Below are 17500 nucleotides of genomic sequence, written 5' to 3'. Positions count from 1 at the left end.
GTCTCTGTCTCTGTCTCTGTCTCTGTCTCTCTGCCTCTCTCTCTCTCTCTCTCTCTGAGAAGGTATGTCTGTCTCCGTGTCTGTCTCCGTCACACACACACACACACACACACACACACACACACACACACACACACACACACACACACACACACACACACACACACACACACACACACACACACACACATCCAACCCATACACACACTCACACCGGCAGTAATAACATAGTCCTTATCCTACACCTGTCTACATGCGCCACCGCCCCTACCCCATACCCACCCTACCCCCCATCCCTCTTTTCCCCCGCCACCCCCCACCACTCGCCAACAGGTGCGGCGCGCACGTGCGTGGCTCCCCCAGCGCTGACCAACGACTCGGACCCTGCAGTGGACGTGTGCAGTCCTCTCTACACCTACGACTATTTCTCGGGCAGCCAGTGGTCCTTCGCCGTGTCCTTTGCCGCCCTCTTCCTGGTCATTCCTGGTCAGTATGGGACAAATCATGAACACACCGTGGTAGGGGTTGACATGTACAAAAGCTCGCGGTCAGCCTCGCAGAGCGAGGGAAGCAATCTGCTGTCAGTAACGGCAGAGCTATCACGGAATGTCTGTTGTTGTTGCAAACACAGAAGTATACATCCATAGTATCCAACACAGGTAACAAACACATCCATGAACAGAAATAATGAACTGCAATACACTGTAATCACACATCAGGCATCCCATTAAGAGGCTTTATAACAGAAATAAGTTTCGTGAATAAAAACTCGCATCAACCAAGTGACGCGAGCTGTGATGTAAGCGACCGACGCCCAGACTGAGTTAGACACGAACTGATGCCCAGATGGCCAGCACACACACTGAAACCATGATTCTGAGGGGACGCCTTCTGACTGGGTAAAATTATGATTGTTCGGTAATTTTCATCGGTCATTCCTGGTCAGTATGTGATAATCATGACTGTTCAGTCACTTTTCTTGCTAATTCCTGGTTAATATGTGATGACGATAATGACTGTTCGGTCACTTTTCTTGCTAATTCCTGGTTAATATGTGATGACGATAATGACTGTTCGGTCACTTTTCTTGCTAATTCCTGGTTAATATGTGATGACGATAATGACTGTTCGGTCACTTTCCTCGGACATTTCTGGTCAGTATATGACCATTATGACTGTTAAGTAACTTTCCTTCAACTTGCAATCTTTTGTTGCATATATTATCCCAGCTGGCCATACCTTGCCATATCATTTAGTAGTAGTAGTAGTTGTTGTTGTTGTTGTAGTAGTTGTTGCAGTAGTAGCAGTGGTGGTGGTGATTTTATTTTTTTCTTATTTGAAAAAATATTTATTTATCTATCTATCTATCTAGCTATTCATTTATTTATCTATTTATCTATCTATCTGTCTAGCTATTCATTTATTTATCTATTTATTTATTTGTTTCTTTATTTATTCATTTATTTATTTGTCTGTTCATTTGTTATTGATATCATTATATCATCATCATCATCATCATCATTATCTTTGATGATATTGTCATTATCATTACTGTTTTTATCATTATCATTATCATCATCATTACCATTATCCTCTTTGCTGATATTGTCATTATCATTTTTGTTGTTTTTTTTCATTATCATTATTTCATCATCATCATCATTACTTTTGATGATATTGTCATTATATTTGTTGTTGTTTTTGTTTTTTATCATTATCATCATCATTATCATTATCATCATCATTATCATTATCCTCTTTGCTGATATTGTCATTATCATTGCTGTTTTTTATCATTATCATTATTTCACCGTCACCGTCATTACTTTTGATGATATTGTCATTATATTTGTTGTTGGTTGTTTTTGTTTTTTATCATTATCATTATCATCATCATCATCATCATCATCATCATTATCATCATCATCATCATCATCATCATCATCATCATTATCATCATCATCATCATCATCATTATTATCATTATCATCATCATCATCATTATTATCATCATCATCATTATCATCATCATTATCATCATCATCATTATCATCATCATCAACATTACCATCATCATCATCATTATCATCATCATCATCATTATTATCATCATCATCATCATCATCATCATCATCATCATCATCATCATCATCATCATCATCATCATCATCATCATCATCATTATCATTATCATTATCATCATCATCATCATTGCCATCATCATTATCATTATCATCATCATCATCATCATCATCATTATCATCATCATCATCATTATCATCATCATCATCATTATCATCATCATCATCATCATCATCATCATTATCATCATCATCATCATCATCATTATCATCATCATTGTTGATACTCAGGGTCTGTGGGCGTGCTGTGTCTCCTGGCCAAGAGAAGAGAGAAGCACAGGAGCAGGAAGAGTGCGGGGCAGTTCCGCTTCTCCAGCACCAAAAACCCCAACAGATTCAAGGGTCAGTCCCCTGTCCTGCATCCTGTGGCTGTTGGCTTGTACTGTGTTGGTCTTCGTGTCTTTCTTTCTTTCTTTCTTTTTTTGTCTTGCAAGTTGTGTGCGCGAGAGAGAGAAAGAGAGGGGGGGATAGAGGGGGGGGAGAGAGAGAGAGGAGAGAGAGAGCGAGAGAAAGAGGGGGGAGAGAAAGAGAGGGGGGAGAGCGAGAGAGAGAGCGAGAGAGAGAGAGTGGGGAGAGGGGGAGAGGGAGAGAGAGAGGGGGGAGAGAGAGCGAGAGAGGGAGAGAGAGAGAGGGAGGGAGAGAGAGAAGGAGAGAGATGGAGAGGGAGAGAGAGAGGGAGCGAGAGAGGGGGGGGAGAGGGAGAGAGAGGGTAGAGAGAGAGAGAGGGAGACAGAGCAAGAGAGAGGGAGGGAGAGGGGGGAGAGGGAGAGAAAGAGAGGGTAAGAGAGAGGGAGAGAGAGAGAGGGAGGGAGAGAGAGAAGGAGAGAGATGGAGAGGGAGAGAGAGAGGGAGCGAGAGAGGGGGGGAGAGGGAGAGAGAGGGTAGAGAGAGAGAGAGGGAGACAGAGCAAGCGAGAGGGAGGGAGAGGGGGGAGAGGGAGAGAGAGGGGAGAAAGAGAAGGTAAGAGAGAGGGAGAGAGAGAGGGGGAGAAAGAGAGAGAGGGTAAGAGAGAGGGAGAGAGGGGGGATAGAGAGAGCGAGAGAGAGAGGGGAGAGAGAGAGGGGGGAGAGAAAACAAATACTATTACAAAACATTCAAGAACAAAAACAGATTTCAACAAAATAACACTTGACATGAGAAACAATAGTTCATGACAGACGACGAGATTACAATTTCTCTGAGTTTGAACGCTTTGTACAAGAAACATGATAGATTATGCGCGTCACGTTGTCTTGTGAATGACATCAGAAGACAAGTTAAAGGCACACGGATATTGGTTATACTTGTGTGGAATAAACTTTAGTCTAATCTCAGTAAGGGCGTGGCAGCATAAAAAAAATGTAATTCATCTTCCTTGAATGTTTTCCGAAATGGACAAATCATATCTGTTTCATCATGTTCTCTGTATCTATAATAATGTACAGCTAAATAAGATACACCTGACCTAAATTTTGTCGTTATATATCTTAAATGTTTATCTATACTGAGTATCAAAATATTGTTTCATATCTTTCACTTCCCTGAATATGATTATGCCATTTCTGCCATCGACAATCAATCAAAGGCTGTCTAAAAACATTGATAAATCCATTTACGTTACCAACACCCTGGTTCAACCAAACGTCATCAAAACCATATTCAAACAAGCAAACACTTATATCTGATACCCAGTTGAGAGAGGGGGGAGAGGGGGGGGAGAGAGAGAGAGGGAGGATGGGAGAGTGGGTGAGAAGAGAGTGGGAGAGAGAGATGAGGATAGAGAGAGAGGGGGGAGGGGGGTAGAGAGGGGTGGAGAGGGGAAACAAGGTGGGAGAAGGGAGAGAGAGGAAAAGAAAAATGTGATGGAAAGAGAGGGGGAAGAGAGAATGGGAGAGAGAGAGTGTGTGTGGGTGGAGAGAGACAGTCACAGAGAGAGGGGAGAGAGAGAGTGGAAGAGAGAGAATGAGACTGGGAGAAAGAGAAAAAGAAAGAGAGAGTATGGTAAGAGAGCGAAAAAGTGAGGTGGGGAAAGATAAAGTGAAAAGAGAATGGGGGGAAGAGAGTGAGGAGCAGAGAGAGAGAGAGAGTAGGGGGAAACTGGAGAGAGAGTGGAAGAGAGAGTGGGAGAGAGGGAGTGGGAAAAGAGGGAGTGGGGAGGAGAGGGAGAGTAGGGGGGAGAGTGGAGAGAGAGAAAGTTGGAGAGACAAAGTGGAAGAGAGAAAGAATGAGGAAGAGAGTTATCATCAATGAACAAGTTTGGTGAGAGGTGGGAGGAGGGGGACTTGTGTGTGTGTGTGTGTGTGTGTGTGTGTGTGTGTGTGTAGTTTTTTGGGTTGTTTTTTTGTTTGTTTGTTTGTTTTGTTTTGTTTTTTTGGGGGGTGGCTTTTTTTCGTTGTTGTTTTTGGTTTTTGTTGGGGTTTTTTTGTTGTTGTTGTTTTGTTTTGTTTTTTGGGTTTTTTTTTGGGGGGAGGGGGGTTGTTTTTGTTTTTTGGGGGGTTTTTTTTTAGGGGAGGGGGGTAGATGGGGGAGGGGGGGGTTAGTGTGAAAACACCGCGGGAAGGCTGTATAATATATTCTGGATGCAAGGAATGCTGAGAGTCGTGACCAGCCAATGGCATGGTGCATGCCCCTGAGATGACCAAACATCAACTATCTTTTCGTTGTTTGTTTTTTTTGTCTTTTTTTTTCCTTTCTGCTTCTTCTTCTTTTTTTTCTTTTTTTCTTCTTTTCTTTTTTTTTCTTTTTTTTTCAGTTCTGTATATTCTCAATGTGTCATGTTTGGGAAGGGAGGGAGACTTTGTAAAATTGTCCACGTTTTCAGCGAGGATATCTATTTGTTCATTAACGCTGTCCATTTCTTTGGGCAACTTGCCGACTTTTTTTTTTTTTTTGTTCAAATCTAACATGCAAACTGCTGACAGAAAGTATATATAACCTATGCTATTCTGAAAGGAAAATGAACTCGCTATCCAATTATGACAATTTTTCGTGAATTTTATGATTTTGCGATAGGCAGATTCATAAAATGATACGGGCGGATATTTTTTTTTTCTTTGCACACCGAAAGGGGGTGGAAATTTTCTGAAAATATTTTGTTCACAAAAAGGTCCTTTGTTTACAGCAAAGTATTACCCCGGAGGTAAGGCAGTAAATGGTTGTATACTCTTGCTTATGTAAGTGTGTTTGGTTTGAGAAAGACTGGATTTTTTTTTTTTTTTTTTTTTTTTTTTTTTAGTAGTCTTTTTTTTTGTAAGGACTCTCTTCCTTTCAAAAAGACTAAAGTAGGTGAATTTGCACTTAAGTAGTTAAATTGTTACGAAGAGTAACAATATTCACTCCTTGTTTGACCATTTTTCGTTTCTCTTCGCATTACGCCATTTGCCAGTTCTCTGTATGCCCTTCTTTTACTATGTACTAGCCGGTAAGTGTTTGGATAACATGCTTTTATCATTAAAAACAAAAATCATTAAAGAATTCACTTATTCCGCTTTTACGGGTCAAATAGTGTTGATCCACAACTGATGGGTGAAGGAATGAATGTTTGTCGAAATAGTTTTCTAACGTGTGTGTTCAGAAAGTGTGCGCGAAAGTGGGTGTTTTCTGAGCCAGTTGTTTCTGTTTTCTGAGTATGTTGTCGGTGCTTTTGCGTGGAGGAGAGATAGATGGGGGAGGGGGTTGGGGGGGGGGGGCGGGAGGAGGGAGAGAGGTTGAGACTGATTCTACGAAATGTAACAGTTTGAAAGTTGCATTATTGGGCATTATTGTGATGTATGTGATTGGTTTTAAATCAAGTATCGGAACTGGTTTTAATAAGTGTTTTGATACGGCTTTTAAGTATTGTGATGTTGGTGTTTTAAGTGCTATTAGATTTCGTCGTATAGGTATTGCGATGTAAGGCGTGTGTGTGTGGAGTATTATGTTGTGTGCTGTTTTCTGTGGGTATATGCGTACGTAAATTAGTGTTTGAGTGTTTGGTTGGATGCCTGAACAGAGTTATTCATGTATGTTATCAACGCAGTGTTCAAATGCTTGTTTTACACGTCACTGTTTTGATGGTATAGCACAGCTGAGTACGTTTTACACGGAAAGATGCAATATACAACCGGTTTATTTCTTCTGTTGGGGCCTCCCTCCTCCTATTTTTCCCACTTTTTTTTTCTCAATAAACTATTAAACACAGTAGTCACGCACTCCCACCTTAGCTGATAACGTTCGCTCATTTTTGTTTCCTATTGTGTGGCGTATCAATTGCCCCAGGGTGTCTTGCGGCATGCGATCTAGGAATGTCGGTGACTGTGTATGTTTGTCTGGGTTCATTGTTGCTCTTGTGTGCTACTGCTTGCTGCATTCTTAGCGTGTGAAACTCGTGATGATTTCTGTCTGGGTTTATTGTTGCTTTCGTGTGAGTTGCGGTGGGTTTTTTTCCCAGTCCTTTTCTTCATAGACTTTCCCTCTCACTTTCCGGTCTTCGATCAGAAACCAAGCTCTAAGCGCTTTACAAACTCATTCATTTGCACACCAGACTGCTTACTTGGGGTAAAGCTGGTGACAGCTGCTTTTATGTGTTCATCATTCGTTTCTTTTGTCGTTCAGTCGAACTTTCAATCACACGCACACATACACATGTATATCCGAGTGGATTTTTCTTCAGAATTTTGTCAGGGACAACCCTTTTTTTTTCTTTTCTGTTTTTTTTTTTTTTTTTTTTTTTTGCCGCTGGTTCTTTAACATGCGTTTAGTGCATGCTGCACACAGGAACCTCGGTTTATCGTCTCATCCGAATGACTAGCGTCCAGACCCACCACTAAGGTCTAGTTTAGGGGGGCGTGGGGGGGGGATACTGGCGAGAGAGAGAGTCGATCAGCTGCGGTCAGAGTTTCTCGCTTCTTAGGAGGATATGTGTTCTGTGGTGAAAGCTACGTGAGAACGTATTTGAGAATGATTCTCTCAAAGCATTGCACAATACTTTGTGTGAATGTGAGAAGATGGTCATCATGGAGAGAAAAGTACCAGCGTTTCTTTGGGACAGGACATATAGTAACAGCACACATCTACTGGACAGATATAGTACATTAATAAGACACCCGAGAAACGAACACTGAAAACATGGACAGATATGAGGTACACGAATAAACAATGAGGCCAGGAGAACAACTGATTAACAAAAAAGAGTGGTAACTCTCTCCATTCACAAGGTACACAACTTCAAGTCATTCCTATGATTAACAAAAAAGAGTGGTAACTCTCTCCATTCACAAGGTACACAACTTCAAGTCATTCCTATGATTAACAAAAAAAGAGTGGTAACTCTCTCCATTCACAAGGTACACAACTTCAAGTCATTCCTATGATTAACAAAAAAGAGTGGTAACTCTCTCCATTCACAAGGTACACAACTTCAAGTCATTGCTGTTTGTGCTACGGATTCAGCCAACACACAGGTAAATAAAAGGTACCTTGGAACAAACCCAGACACTTCCTGGAAAAGGAAGCGCCGGGCTTGTCCTTATACCGATCATCTGACATGTGCACACAGCAACAATGACAGAAGATATGTGCAAACTCAAATTAGCTTTTTATTCAAGATAGCCTTTATATCATGAATAGGTTAAACAGAATATACGGACATGGCAGCCTTTGTATCCTGGATAAGTTACACAGAATATACGGACAAGATAGCCTTTGTATCCTGAATAAGTTACACAGAATATATGGACAAGATAGCCTTTGTATCCTGAATAAGTTACACAGAATATATGGACAAGATAGCCTTTGTATCCTGAATAAGTTACACAGAATATATGGACAAGACAGCCTTTGTATCCTGAATAAGTTACACAGAATATATGGACAAGACAGCCTTTGTATCCTGAATAAGTTACACAGAATATACGGACAAGATAGCCTTTGTATCCTGAATAAGTTACACAGAATATATGGACAAGATAGCCTTTGTATCCTGAATAAGTTACACAGAATATACGGACAAGATAGCCTTTGTATCCTGAATAAGTTACACAGAATATATGGACAAGATAGCCCTGAATAAGTTACACATAATATACGGACAAGACAGCCTTTGTATCCTGAATCTTGGATCCGACTATCGATGTTATCTGGACCCATGGTCTTTTCTGCAGACAGACCTGAAAACAAATACTGTGCAACGCTTTCTTCAACAATGCATTGATCATGATCATCATCTCCCTCCTCTCTCCCTCTCCAGTCGCAATACAATACAAATATATATATATATATATATATATATATATATATATATATATATATGATGTCTTTGCCCCAAACCCGTATCGTCAAATCTGCGAGAAAATCTGTTCAAGGTGTTCGGGAAAAACTGGTGTGTGTGTGTGTGTGACCGCTACTTGCTTTCTGTCCACTTTCCAAGGCTTTTGGCAATATGTTATGTCTCTTCCTGTGCGTCACGCGTATTTCCAGACTGAAACACGTTTTTTGCTCTGTGCTGCTTCCACACTTCCTTCCTTCCTTCCTTCCTTTCCTGATCCTAGCCTAAACTAGTCTGCGCTGAGCTCTGTCCCCAAAACTTGATTCGTGTGTTGTTGTTGCTTTTCTCGTTTGGTGTTATTTTCAGTTGTTGTTTTTTTTGTTTGTTTTTTTAGAAATGTGATCGAAATGGCACCACTGAATTTGTTGTCATTATGTTGTAAAGCCACACTGGTCAACCATGTTAACGAGTACAGTATGGCTAAGGCCTCGCTGTTTCTGTTGGTGTGTGTGTGTGTGTGGTTGATGTTTTGTTTTTTGTTGTTGTTGTTTTTTTATGTTTGTTTGTTTGTTTTTATATGGGGGTCAAAAATATCAGATGACTGACAAGTATACTCTTCTGGATCTAAATGTGTGAACAATTTGGGTAGAACAGTAATGTGTCTGTGGTTTGTTGGTTGTTATATCGCCATACTAAATGTATGTTCGATTTTTTTTTCAATACACAATTATAAGCATAGGTCATAGTGTCAATGATTGATTTACTGGATCTAACAGCTGAAGAATTTTGTTCATCAGTCTCGTTCTCGTCTAGCTCCCGTTTGTTTTTGACAATGTAGAGCGTTGGATATTACAGTCGTGGTTTGATAAATGTTCTGGATTTGGGGCGTTTTGTGTTGTTTTGTGTGTGTGTATGTGTGTGGTTGTTGTTTGTTTGTTTGTTTGTTGGGGGGGGGGGGGTTGTTGTTTTGGGTTGTTGTTTTTATCGCAGACTACTCTTCACTTTTCAAGTCTGTTTACTCCCGTACGGATACTGGAAATAATTGTGTCTGCTATAATGGAAAAAAAAAACCCAAAAAACTTGTACGATGGTTTCATCTGGTGAACGTTTTGTCAGGAGACGAGTGTGGTTGAGGTGATTTGTTTATCATCTGATTCGTGGCTTTTCATAAAGATTTTCCTGTTGTGTTTTGAAAAAGTTTAGGTCTTCAAAGTATGCTTTAAAATACTTGTTTTAATGAGTTCAGTTTGGTCCTTTACACATTACTTTTTTTTTATACATATATATTATTTTTGACTCACTTGTGTAAACAATGTGAGTCTATGTTTTAACCCGGTGTTCGGTTGTCTGTGTGTGTGTCAAGTCAAGTCAAGTCAAGTCAAGATTTTATTTCATGATGGTAAATTGAATAAGCAACAATTGCTTTTTTACATCAAGCCATCAATGAAAATAATAATAATAATAATTAAAGAGAAGGGGAAAAAATGGAGAAAAAAAAATTGAAGAAAAAATTTAGGAGAGAGAGAGAGAGAGAGAGACAAGCAGAAGAAGAGCAACAACAACAACTAAATGCATATATATATATATAAGGGCGTTAATCTGTGTGTGTGTGCGTGTGTGTGTGTCCGTGGTAAACTTTAACATTGCCATTTTCTCTACAAATGCTTTGTCAGTTAACACCAAATTAGGCATAAAAATAGGAAAAATTCAGTTCAGTTCTTTCCAGTCATCTTGTTTAAAACAATATTGCACCTCTGGGATGGGCACCAAAAAAAATAAGAGAAGAAGCCAAATTATATGCAAACTGAATTTACTGTTATATTTATTTTTTTTTTATTCTCTAAGCTTGGCACTTTGATCTGATATTCTGACACAACAACAAGAGCAGTCATTTTTATCATTTTTTGTTCAAACAGGAACTTCTTTTGCTAAGCATGGAAGTTATATTTCTGGTGCATGTCTTTGCTGCAGATAGTAAAAAAGGGAAATTAATCTGTAATTAATGCTAGGGGGGGTTCATTTGCTTTAAACTGATCTTTCTCATCTTAAACATTACATTTTGAAATTATTCTCAATGCATAAAAAGCTTGCGTGTTTTACTCTCAGTGTACAGGGCTTTCACTATGTTCATTCGCCCAAGTGGTCTTTTTCGGAAAATACTAAAATCAGTACTGCGAGTGGACTTTATAGATCTATCAGCTGAGCCCTGAAGGTCATGGGCAAAAATCAATTGCGTACACATATTTATACATATTCAAAGCGCGTGCTCATGTTCTTCGCGAACGCCAAGGACGCCATTTTGTTTCAAGCTGTTCACCTGCCCGTTCAATCCTATATTCAATCAACAATACACGATAACATGTGATGGAAAGTTGGAGGAGGAGACCGTTAAATATTTATTCAGAGAATGATTTGTGAAAGCTTCATCACTTGCTGGATTATGCCCCAAACTGCCATAAAAATATCCACAAAATTAGTCGGAATTCACAGTTTAAAATGATAAACCATGAGAGTTAATACCCTTGAAGAAACGTAAAAATTTCCAGTCTTGACTGTTCTCAAAATGAAGTCCTTTTCAGTTCATACGACGTTTAGAAGTACTTGTACTTGGCTCTACATGTTATTAGTTTAACAAAATAGTCAATTTTCATATCAACTTTAAAACTAAAAACCAGAGTGAACATAAAAGAGAAAATGAATTGACCGTGTTGTACCGGGTGTAACTAAACATGTACATCTATCTAGATCCAGAGAAAACGGCTAAATGTTGCAGTGTGATTGCGGCGATAGCCACGTCTCCTCTACCGCAGATTTAAAAAGAATTTTTAATTGCCCTTAAAGATTTCTTGAATGCCCAAGATACACCAGAATAATATGATTTAAACAGCGTTCTCACTGCGAATACTGCAATCGATTTATCACCCTTTAAAAAAGCATGTTTAAATGTTAAATTTTTGGACGTTAGTTGAGAACCACGATAGTGTATTGGGTAAGACAGTTTCTTCTCACCCGAACACGCGGGGTTCGAATCTGCCGTCAGGACTTTTAAAACATTTTTTTTTTTTACCCGAAGCTTTGTAATAACAAATGCAGCATACATTTTAACGATTAGATTCTTTTAAGTGTATCACAAGTGAGTCTTGAAGGCCTTGCCTCTCTTGTTTTTTTAATTTTCCAAACGATTTCAGGCCATCTCATAAAACAAGCCAGTGGCGTCTTTTTCTCCTCCTCCTTCTTCTTCTTCTTCTTCTTCTTCTCCTTGTCCTTTTTTTCTTTCTTTAAAAAAAATAATAGCCATGATGTTTGACTTACTCTGTGTGTGTCTTGCATTTTTATCAAACATAGCCAGCTCTCTTCATTGTCATTTTGATGTATGGATACGACTGCAGTTGGTTTGCAATTTCCAAACTGGACTGATGGAGTAAGCTTACAATTGTGTGCATTGGAAGGTACTGTAGCACACCGTAGCACACCGCACAAGCGTAAACCTGACCGCACAGCACCACACTGCCTTGTTACATTGCGTTGCTTTGTAGCGTTTTATATTGCATTCCATTGATATTTGCATTATATTGTGTTGTATTGCATTGCATTGTATGCCATCGCATTACTTTGCATTGCATTGTACTACATTGCATTATATTGTGTTGTTTTTATTTGTTTTGTGTTGTATTGCATTGCATTGCATTGCATTGTATTGTATTGTATTGTGTTGTATTGTATTGCATTGCATTGTGTTATATTGTATTGTTTTCATTTGTTTTATGTTGTATTGTACTTTATTGTATTGTATTCTATCGTATCGTACCGTATCGTATTGTATTGTGTGTTTTTTTGTGTATTTTTAAGTACTTTATCGTATCGGATTGTATCGTGTCGTATTGTATTGTGCTGTATCATATATCGCCTCACATCACATCGTATCGAATTGTATCGTATGGCATTGTATTGTAATGTATTGCGTCGCATTATATTGTATCGTATCGTATTGTGCTGTACCGTATCGCATCATATCTTATCATATATATATATTGCATCTACATTGCAAGACATTGCATTGCATTGCATTATATTGTAGCACATCGTATTGTGTTGTACCGCATCGCATCATATCTTATCATATATATATATATATATATATATATATATATATTGCATCTACATTGCAATACATTGCATTGCATTGCATTATATTGTAGCACATCGTATTGTGTTGTACCGCATCGCATCATATCTTATCATATATATATATATATATTGCATCTACATTGCAATACATTGCATTGCATTGCATTATATTGTAGCACATCGTATTGTGTTGTACCGCATCGCATCGTATCTTTATCATACTGCATCGCATTGCAATATATTGCGTTGTATCGCATTATATTGTAGCACATGGTCGTATTGTGTTGAAATCTTTATCTTTATAAAGTAACGTGTCGTGTCGTGTCGTATCGTAGCGCATTGCATCGTATCTTATTATACATACATTGCATTGCATTGCAATGTGTTACATTGCATTGCATTATACTGCAGCGCATCGTGTTGTGTTGTGATGCATCTCATTGCATCGTATCGTATCGTATCCTATCCTATCCTATCCTATCCTATACTATCCTATCTTGTCTTATCATGTCGTGTCGTGTCGTATCGTATCGTATCGTATCGCAATCGCAATCGTGTCGTGTCGTGTCGTGTCGTGTCGTATCGTATCGTATCGTGTCGTATCGTATCGTGTCGTATCTTATCGTATCCTATCCTCTTATCGTGTCGCATCCTATCCTAATCGCATTGTATCCTATCGTGTCGTATCGTCCGCAGCAGTAACCTGGTGCCAGGTTTCATTCCATTGCTCTTCTGTGTGTGTGTGTGTGTGTGTGTGTGTGTGTGTGTGTGTGTGTGTGTGTGTGTTGCTGTCCTGTCTGTCTGTCTCTCCCTGCAGCCAGGGAGTGGCAGGGTCCACACTCCGGGGAGCGCACGGTGTCGGTGCAGTTTAACCCCAAGCGGAAAAAGATCCTGGTCCGGGACGGGCGCGGGAAAGAGCTCCGCTTCATCGACCTCCGGAAGCAGACCACCTGCCTGATCAGGGCCTCGGGGGCCGAGGGGGACCTCATGTCCCTCAACCTGGAGGGGGAGGTGGACCTGGTCAGTTGTGCACTCTATGTTATAAATGTATTCACAACTCTGCCCCTTCCTATCTCTGTGGCTGCCTTCACCTCTACACTCCATCTCGCTCACAACGGTCGGCTTCGGATCCACTCTCTTCACGCATACCCAGATTCAAACACTCGATTGTTGGCTGCCGTTCTTTCTCTGTCTCTGGACCTTGCAATTGGAATGAACTTCCTCTTTCGCTTCGTCAGGTCTCCGCACTCAGCTCTTTTTAAGTCTGGCCTTAAAACCCGCCTCTTCCCAAAATAGCCTCCCTTCCCTGCCTCTTCCTTGTCTTCAGTTTCTCCAGTTTTAGAGTTATGCATGCGTGTGGACGACTGGTGCGAAAGTGCTTTGATTTGTCTCTGCACAAGATTCAGCGCTATATAAATACCATTATTGTTATTATTATTGTACCGCCCGTACACCACCACCCAACAAAAACAAAAGCAAAAAACAACAACAAACACGTGTGGAGACGTCGGGGATGGGGGAGTTTTTGGAGCGGTTGGGGGCTGGGGGTGGGTGGGGTGATCCCTGTGTGTGTGTGTATGTGTGTGTGCACGTGTTTGTGTGTGTGTGTGTGTGTGTGTGTGTGTATGAACCCAGTTATCGAACCCACTATCCTCAAACGCACCCTAACCCCTAACCCCCACCCCCACCACCTCCCTTTCACCTCTCTCTCCTCCATCCCTCCCTTCCACCAGATTCTCCGCCTGGAGGACAACGAATGCTGCCAGACCTTCGTGATGGCGCTGCGGAACTTCCTGGAGGCCATGGGGCTGACCATCCGCACAGAGTCCATCTCTGAGGCTGAGATCAAGGAGGGCTCTGTCACCAGGGATGACCGACAGGAGGTCCTGGGCGAGTTCTTCCGCTTGGCTTGTTTACAGGTGAGAGAGGGCGGGGGGCGTGTGGGGAGGGAGGAGGGTGGGGGTTAGGGCTCATCCTCATCCTTCCCGTGAGTTGAGGAAGTCGAGAGGGTGGTTGGGGTTGAGGGGTGGGGATTTAGGGGGTGGCGGGAGATCGAGGTTGGGGTGGGGGGGGGGAGGCGTAGGCCTCATCCTCATTCTCATCCTTGCCGTGAGTTGGGGATGTCAAGTGGGTGGGTGTGGTTGATGGGGAGGGGGTTTGGAGGGTGGAGGGGGCTTTTTCAGTAGTTATCAATAGTAGTCTTTCTCCACCTTGTTGGAAATTCTTGTGCTAGAAATGACAACTCTTTCTGTTTACGTTTCTGTGTCTCTGTCTCTGTCTTTCGTTACGTGTGTGTGTGTGTGTGTGTGTGTGTGTGTGTGTGTGTGTGTGTGTGTCCGTCTCTGTCTCTCCTTTTGTCTCTCCTCCCCCATTTCTCTACCTCTGTCTCTCTTTCACCTTTTTCTCTGTGTCCTCTGTCTCTCTCTCTCTGTCTCCTCTCTCTCTCTCTCTCTCTCTCTGTGTGTGTGTGTGTGGCAAAAGGGAGGGTGGTTGAAATTATGAGAACAATGTGGAGTCTTGGCAATATGGACAGAACCGTGTTTTTTAAACTCTTTGATGCGCAGATAAAACCTATGCTATTATACGCATCTGAAATGTGGGGAATAATGCGCTTCAAAGCAGTTGAGTCTGTCCATTTGTTTGCTTGTAAAAGATTTTTGAGTGTCAGTCCCAAAACCCCAAATGTAATGATCTATGGTGATCTTGGTCGATATCCATTATACATTGATAGTTGCATCAGTACTTTGCGATACTGGTTTAAGCTAAATCAAATGTCTCTATCGAGAATCCCGAAACAGGCGTACCTAATGAACGTAAATAAGATGACATACAATGCTGATATGTCTTCAAGAAACTGGGCAGATGGACTGAAACATTGCTTAGACATTTATGGGTTTTCAGAAGTTTGGATAAATGGCGGGGTTGGGGATGTAAATGTTTTTCTTAAAATATTCAAACAACGCATGATAGATGGCTTTAAACAGGATTGGGCAAGCAAACTCAACGGAAGTAATCGTTATGAAACATATAGGTCATTCAAATCCTTATTACAACCTGAAAAATACTTATCTGATCTTACCATCAGTAAATTTAGATCAGCCTTCATTAAGTTCCGTTTTGGTATAAATGAACTAAAAATAAATCAGCGTTATTGTGATGTTTTGAAAAACTGCCCATGTGGTGGTAGAATAGAGAACGAACTACATGTACTAACAGCTTGTCCATTATATGATGATATTAGAAGGAAATATTTGCTCAAGCATATGCAACATATTAGAAATCTGTCATTATCATTTCTGCTGCAAAACGAAAGTTGTAATGTGACCAGAGATGTTGCAATGTTTGTTTTTTATGCATTAAGACTGAGAGAAGAGTACTTTCAGCCCTAAACAGACATATCAGCCTTGTGCTTTTCATTTAGTTTACTTGTTCTCAGTGAGCTCACTGTGTATTATGTGGATTGTTTTCGTTCTTCCTATTTTATTTTAGTTAAGCTGTGTGTGCAACACGTGCACCCAAAATGTATACAGGTCGGTGACCTTACATTAAAATTCTTGCGTTCTTGCGTTCTTGTGTGTGTGTGTGTGTGTGTGTCTCCGTCTCTGTCTCTCCTTCTGTCTCTCCCAGCCACCCACCACCCACCCCATTTCTCCATCTCTGTCTCTCTGTCTCTCTTTCACCCTTTTCTCTGTCTCCTCTCTCTCTCTCTCTCTCTCTCTCTCTCTCTCTCTCTCTCTTTCACCCTACCCCTCTATCTCTCTAACCGCCCTCTCACTTTCCCCACCCTCACTCTGTCTCATTTTAATATCATAATCTACACAAGGGGTGTGTCTCACTCGATATTTCCTCCGGACCATTGATACGTCACAGGTCTCTCCATGACGTTACGTCTTTACAGGAACATGTCAAAGATCTGACGTGGGTTTTTTTTTTGGCTGGGTGTTTTTTGTTGTTGTTTTGGTGTTGTTGTTTTTTTCTTCCCATGCAAGCGTGTAAGAGGGGAGTGAGTGAGAAAGGGGGGGGGGCAGGGGGTGTAGGGGGGGGGGGTGCGGAAGTTGTTCATTTACTCAACGGTCCAGGGTGTTCAGGCTTGCAGGTGCCAGAGTTCGGGGCTCTGTGTGTTTGTGTGTGTGTGTGTGTGAGTCAGAATCAGAATCATCATCAGAGTCATATTTATTTGTCATGAAAACCGTGAATGAAATGTTTATAGACGCAACAATAAAGAGTGAAAAAACAGAAATAAAAACCAACAAAAAACAAAAAGCAAACTAACCCACAACTAAATTGAATGTAAGTGTTATTAAAACGCGCGCGCGCGCGTGTGTGTGTGTGTGTGGAGGGGGAGGGGTAGGGTTGGGGGAGATCCAGGACTGGGGGTGTGGGGAGTGGGTGGTTTTGGGAAAGGGTGAGAGGCGGAGGGTGGGCGGGGGTGGAGGGAGAGAGGGAGAAAGCAGAGTGAAGGAAGGGTATTTTCGTGTTCTTATTCTCGTTCTTCTTCGTCTTTTGCAATTATTATTATTGTTGTTCTTCTTCTTCAGCTATGTGAGAGAGAGAGAGAGAGTTTGTGTGTGTGTGCGTGTGTGCGTGTTTGTGTGCGTGCATGTGTGTGTGTGTGTGCAGTGCGTGCATGTGTGAGTATGCACAAGTTTTTATATTGATATGCACTTGTATGCATCCTAATTTCTACTGTATATGTGTTTCTGTGTGATTTTCGATTTATGTTCGTATCTTGTTATGTACTATCCCCCCGAATATTCCTTGTGACCCTGGTACACTTGGTGATAAAGACATATTCTATTGTATTGTATTCTATTCTATTCTATATATGTATATGTATATGTACAGGTGTACATGTATCTGATTACCAAGTGCTGTGCGCTTTACAGGTGTCGGCAGCGGAGGAGGGCGGGGTGACCCCGGGCGCCCTTCACCCCATGCGCATGGAGCACGTTCTGCACGTGCGCCTGACGCGCTCGGAGCTGGCGGAGGCCCTGGGCATGCAGCCGTC

The 17500-nt window shown here is 41.2% G+C and overlaps 1 protein-coding gene across 1 annotated transcript in view; it reads left to right on the top strand.

The window, feature by feature from the left end:
• LOC143297450 (dual oxidase 1-like) overlaps positions 1-17500 on the top strand; it is an 82015-nt gene that overhangs the window by 43308 nt on the left and 21207 nt on the right. The window contains exons 15-19 of the mRNA XM_076609830.1: positions 334-486; positions 2373-2483; positions 13310-13512; positions 14226-14411; positions 17379-17500. The exon at positions 17379-17500 is cut by the window's right edge and continues 101 nt beyond it. Of these exons, the coding sequence (XP_076465945.1) occupies positions 334-486; positions 2373-2483; positions 13310-13512; positions 14226-14411; positions 17379-17500 (775 nt within the window). The remainder of the gene's footprint in view (positions 1-333; positions 487-2372; positions 2484-13309; positions 13513-14225; positions 14412-17378) is intronic.

The sequence above is a fragment of the Babylonia areolata genome, chromosome 22, assembly GCF_041734735.1.
Source record: "Babylonia areolata isolate BAREFJ2019XMU chromosome 22, ASM4173473v1, whole genome shotgun sequence".
Classification (NCBI taxonomy): Eukaryota; Metazoa; Mollusca; class Gastropoda; order Neogastropoda; family Buccinidae; genus Babylonia; species Babylonia areolata.
The sequence above is the reverse complement of the archived record's forward strand: the minus strand, read 5'-3'. Positions and strand labels throughout refer to the sequence as shown.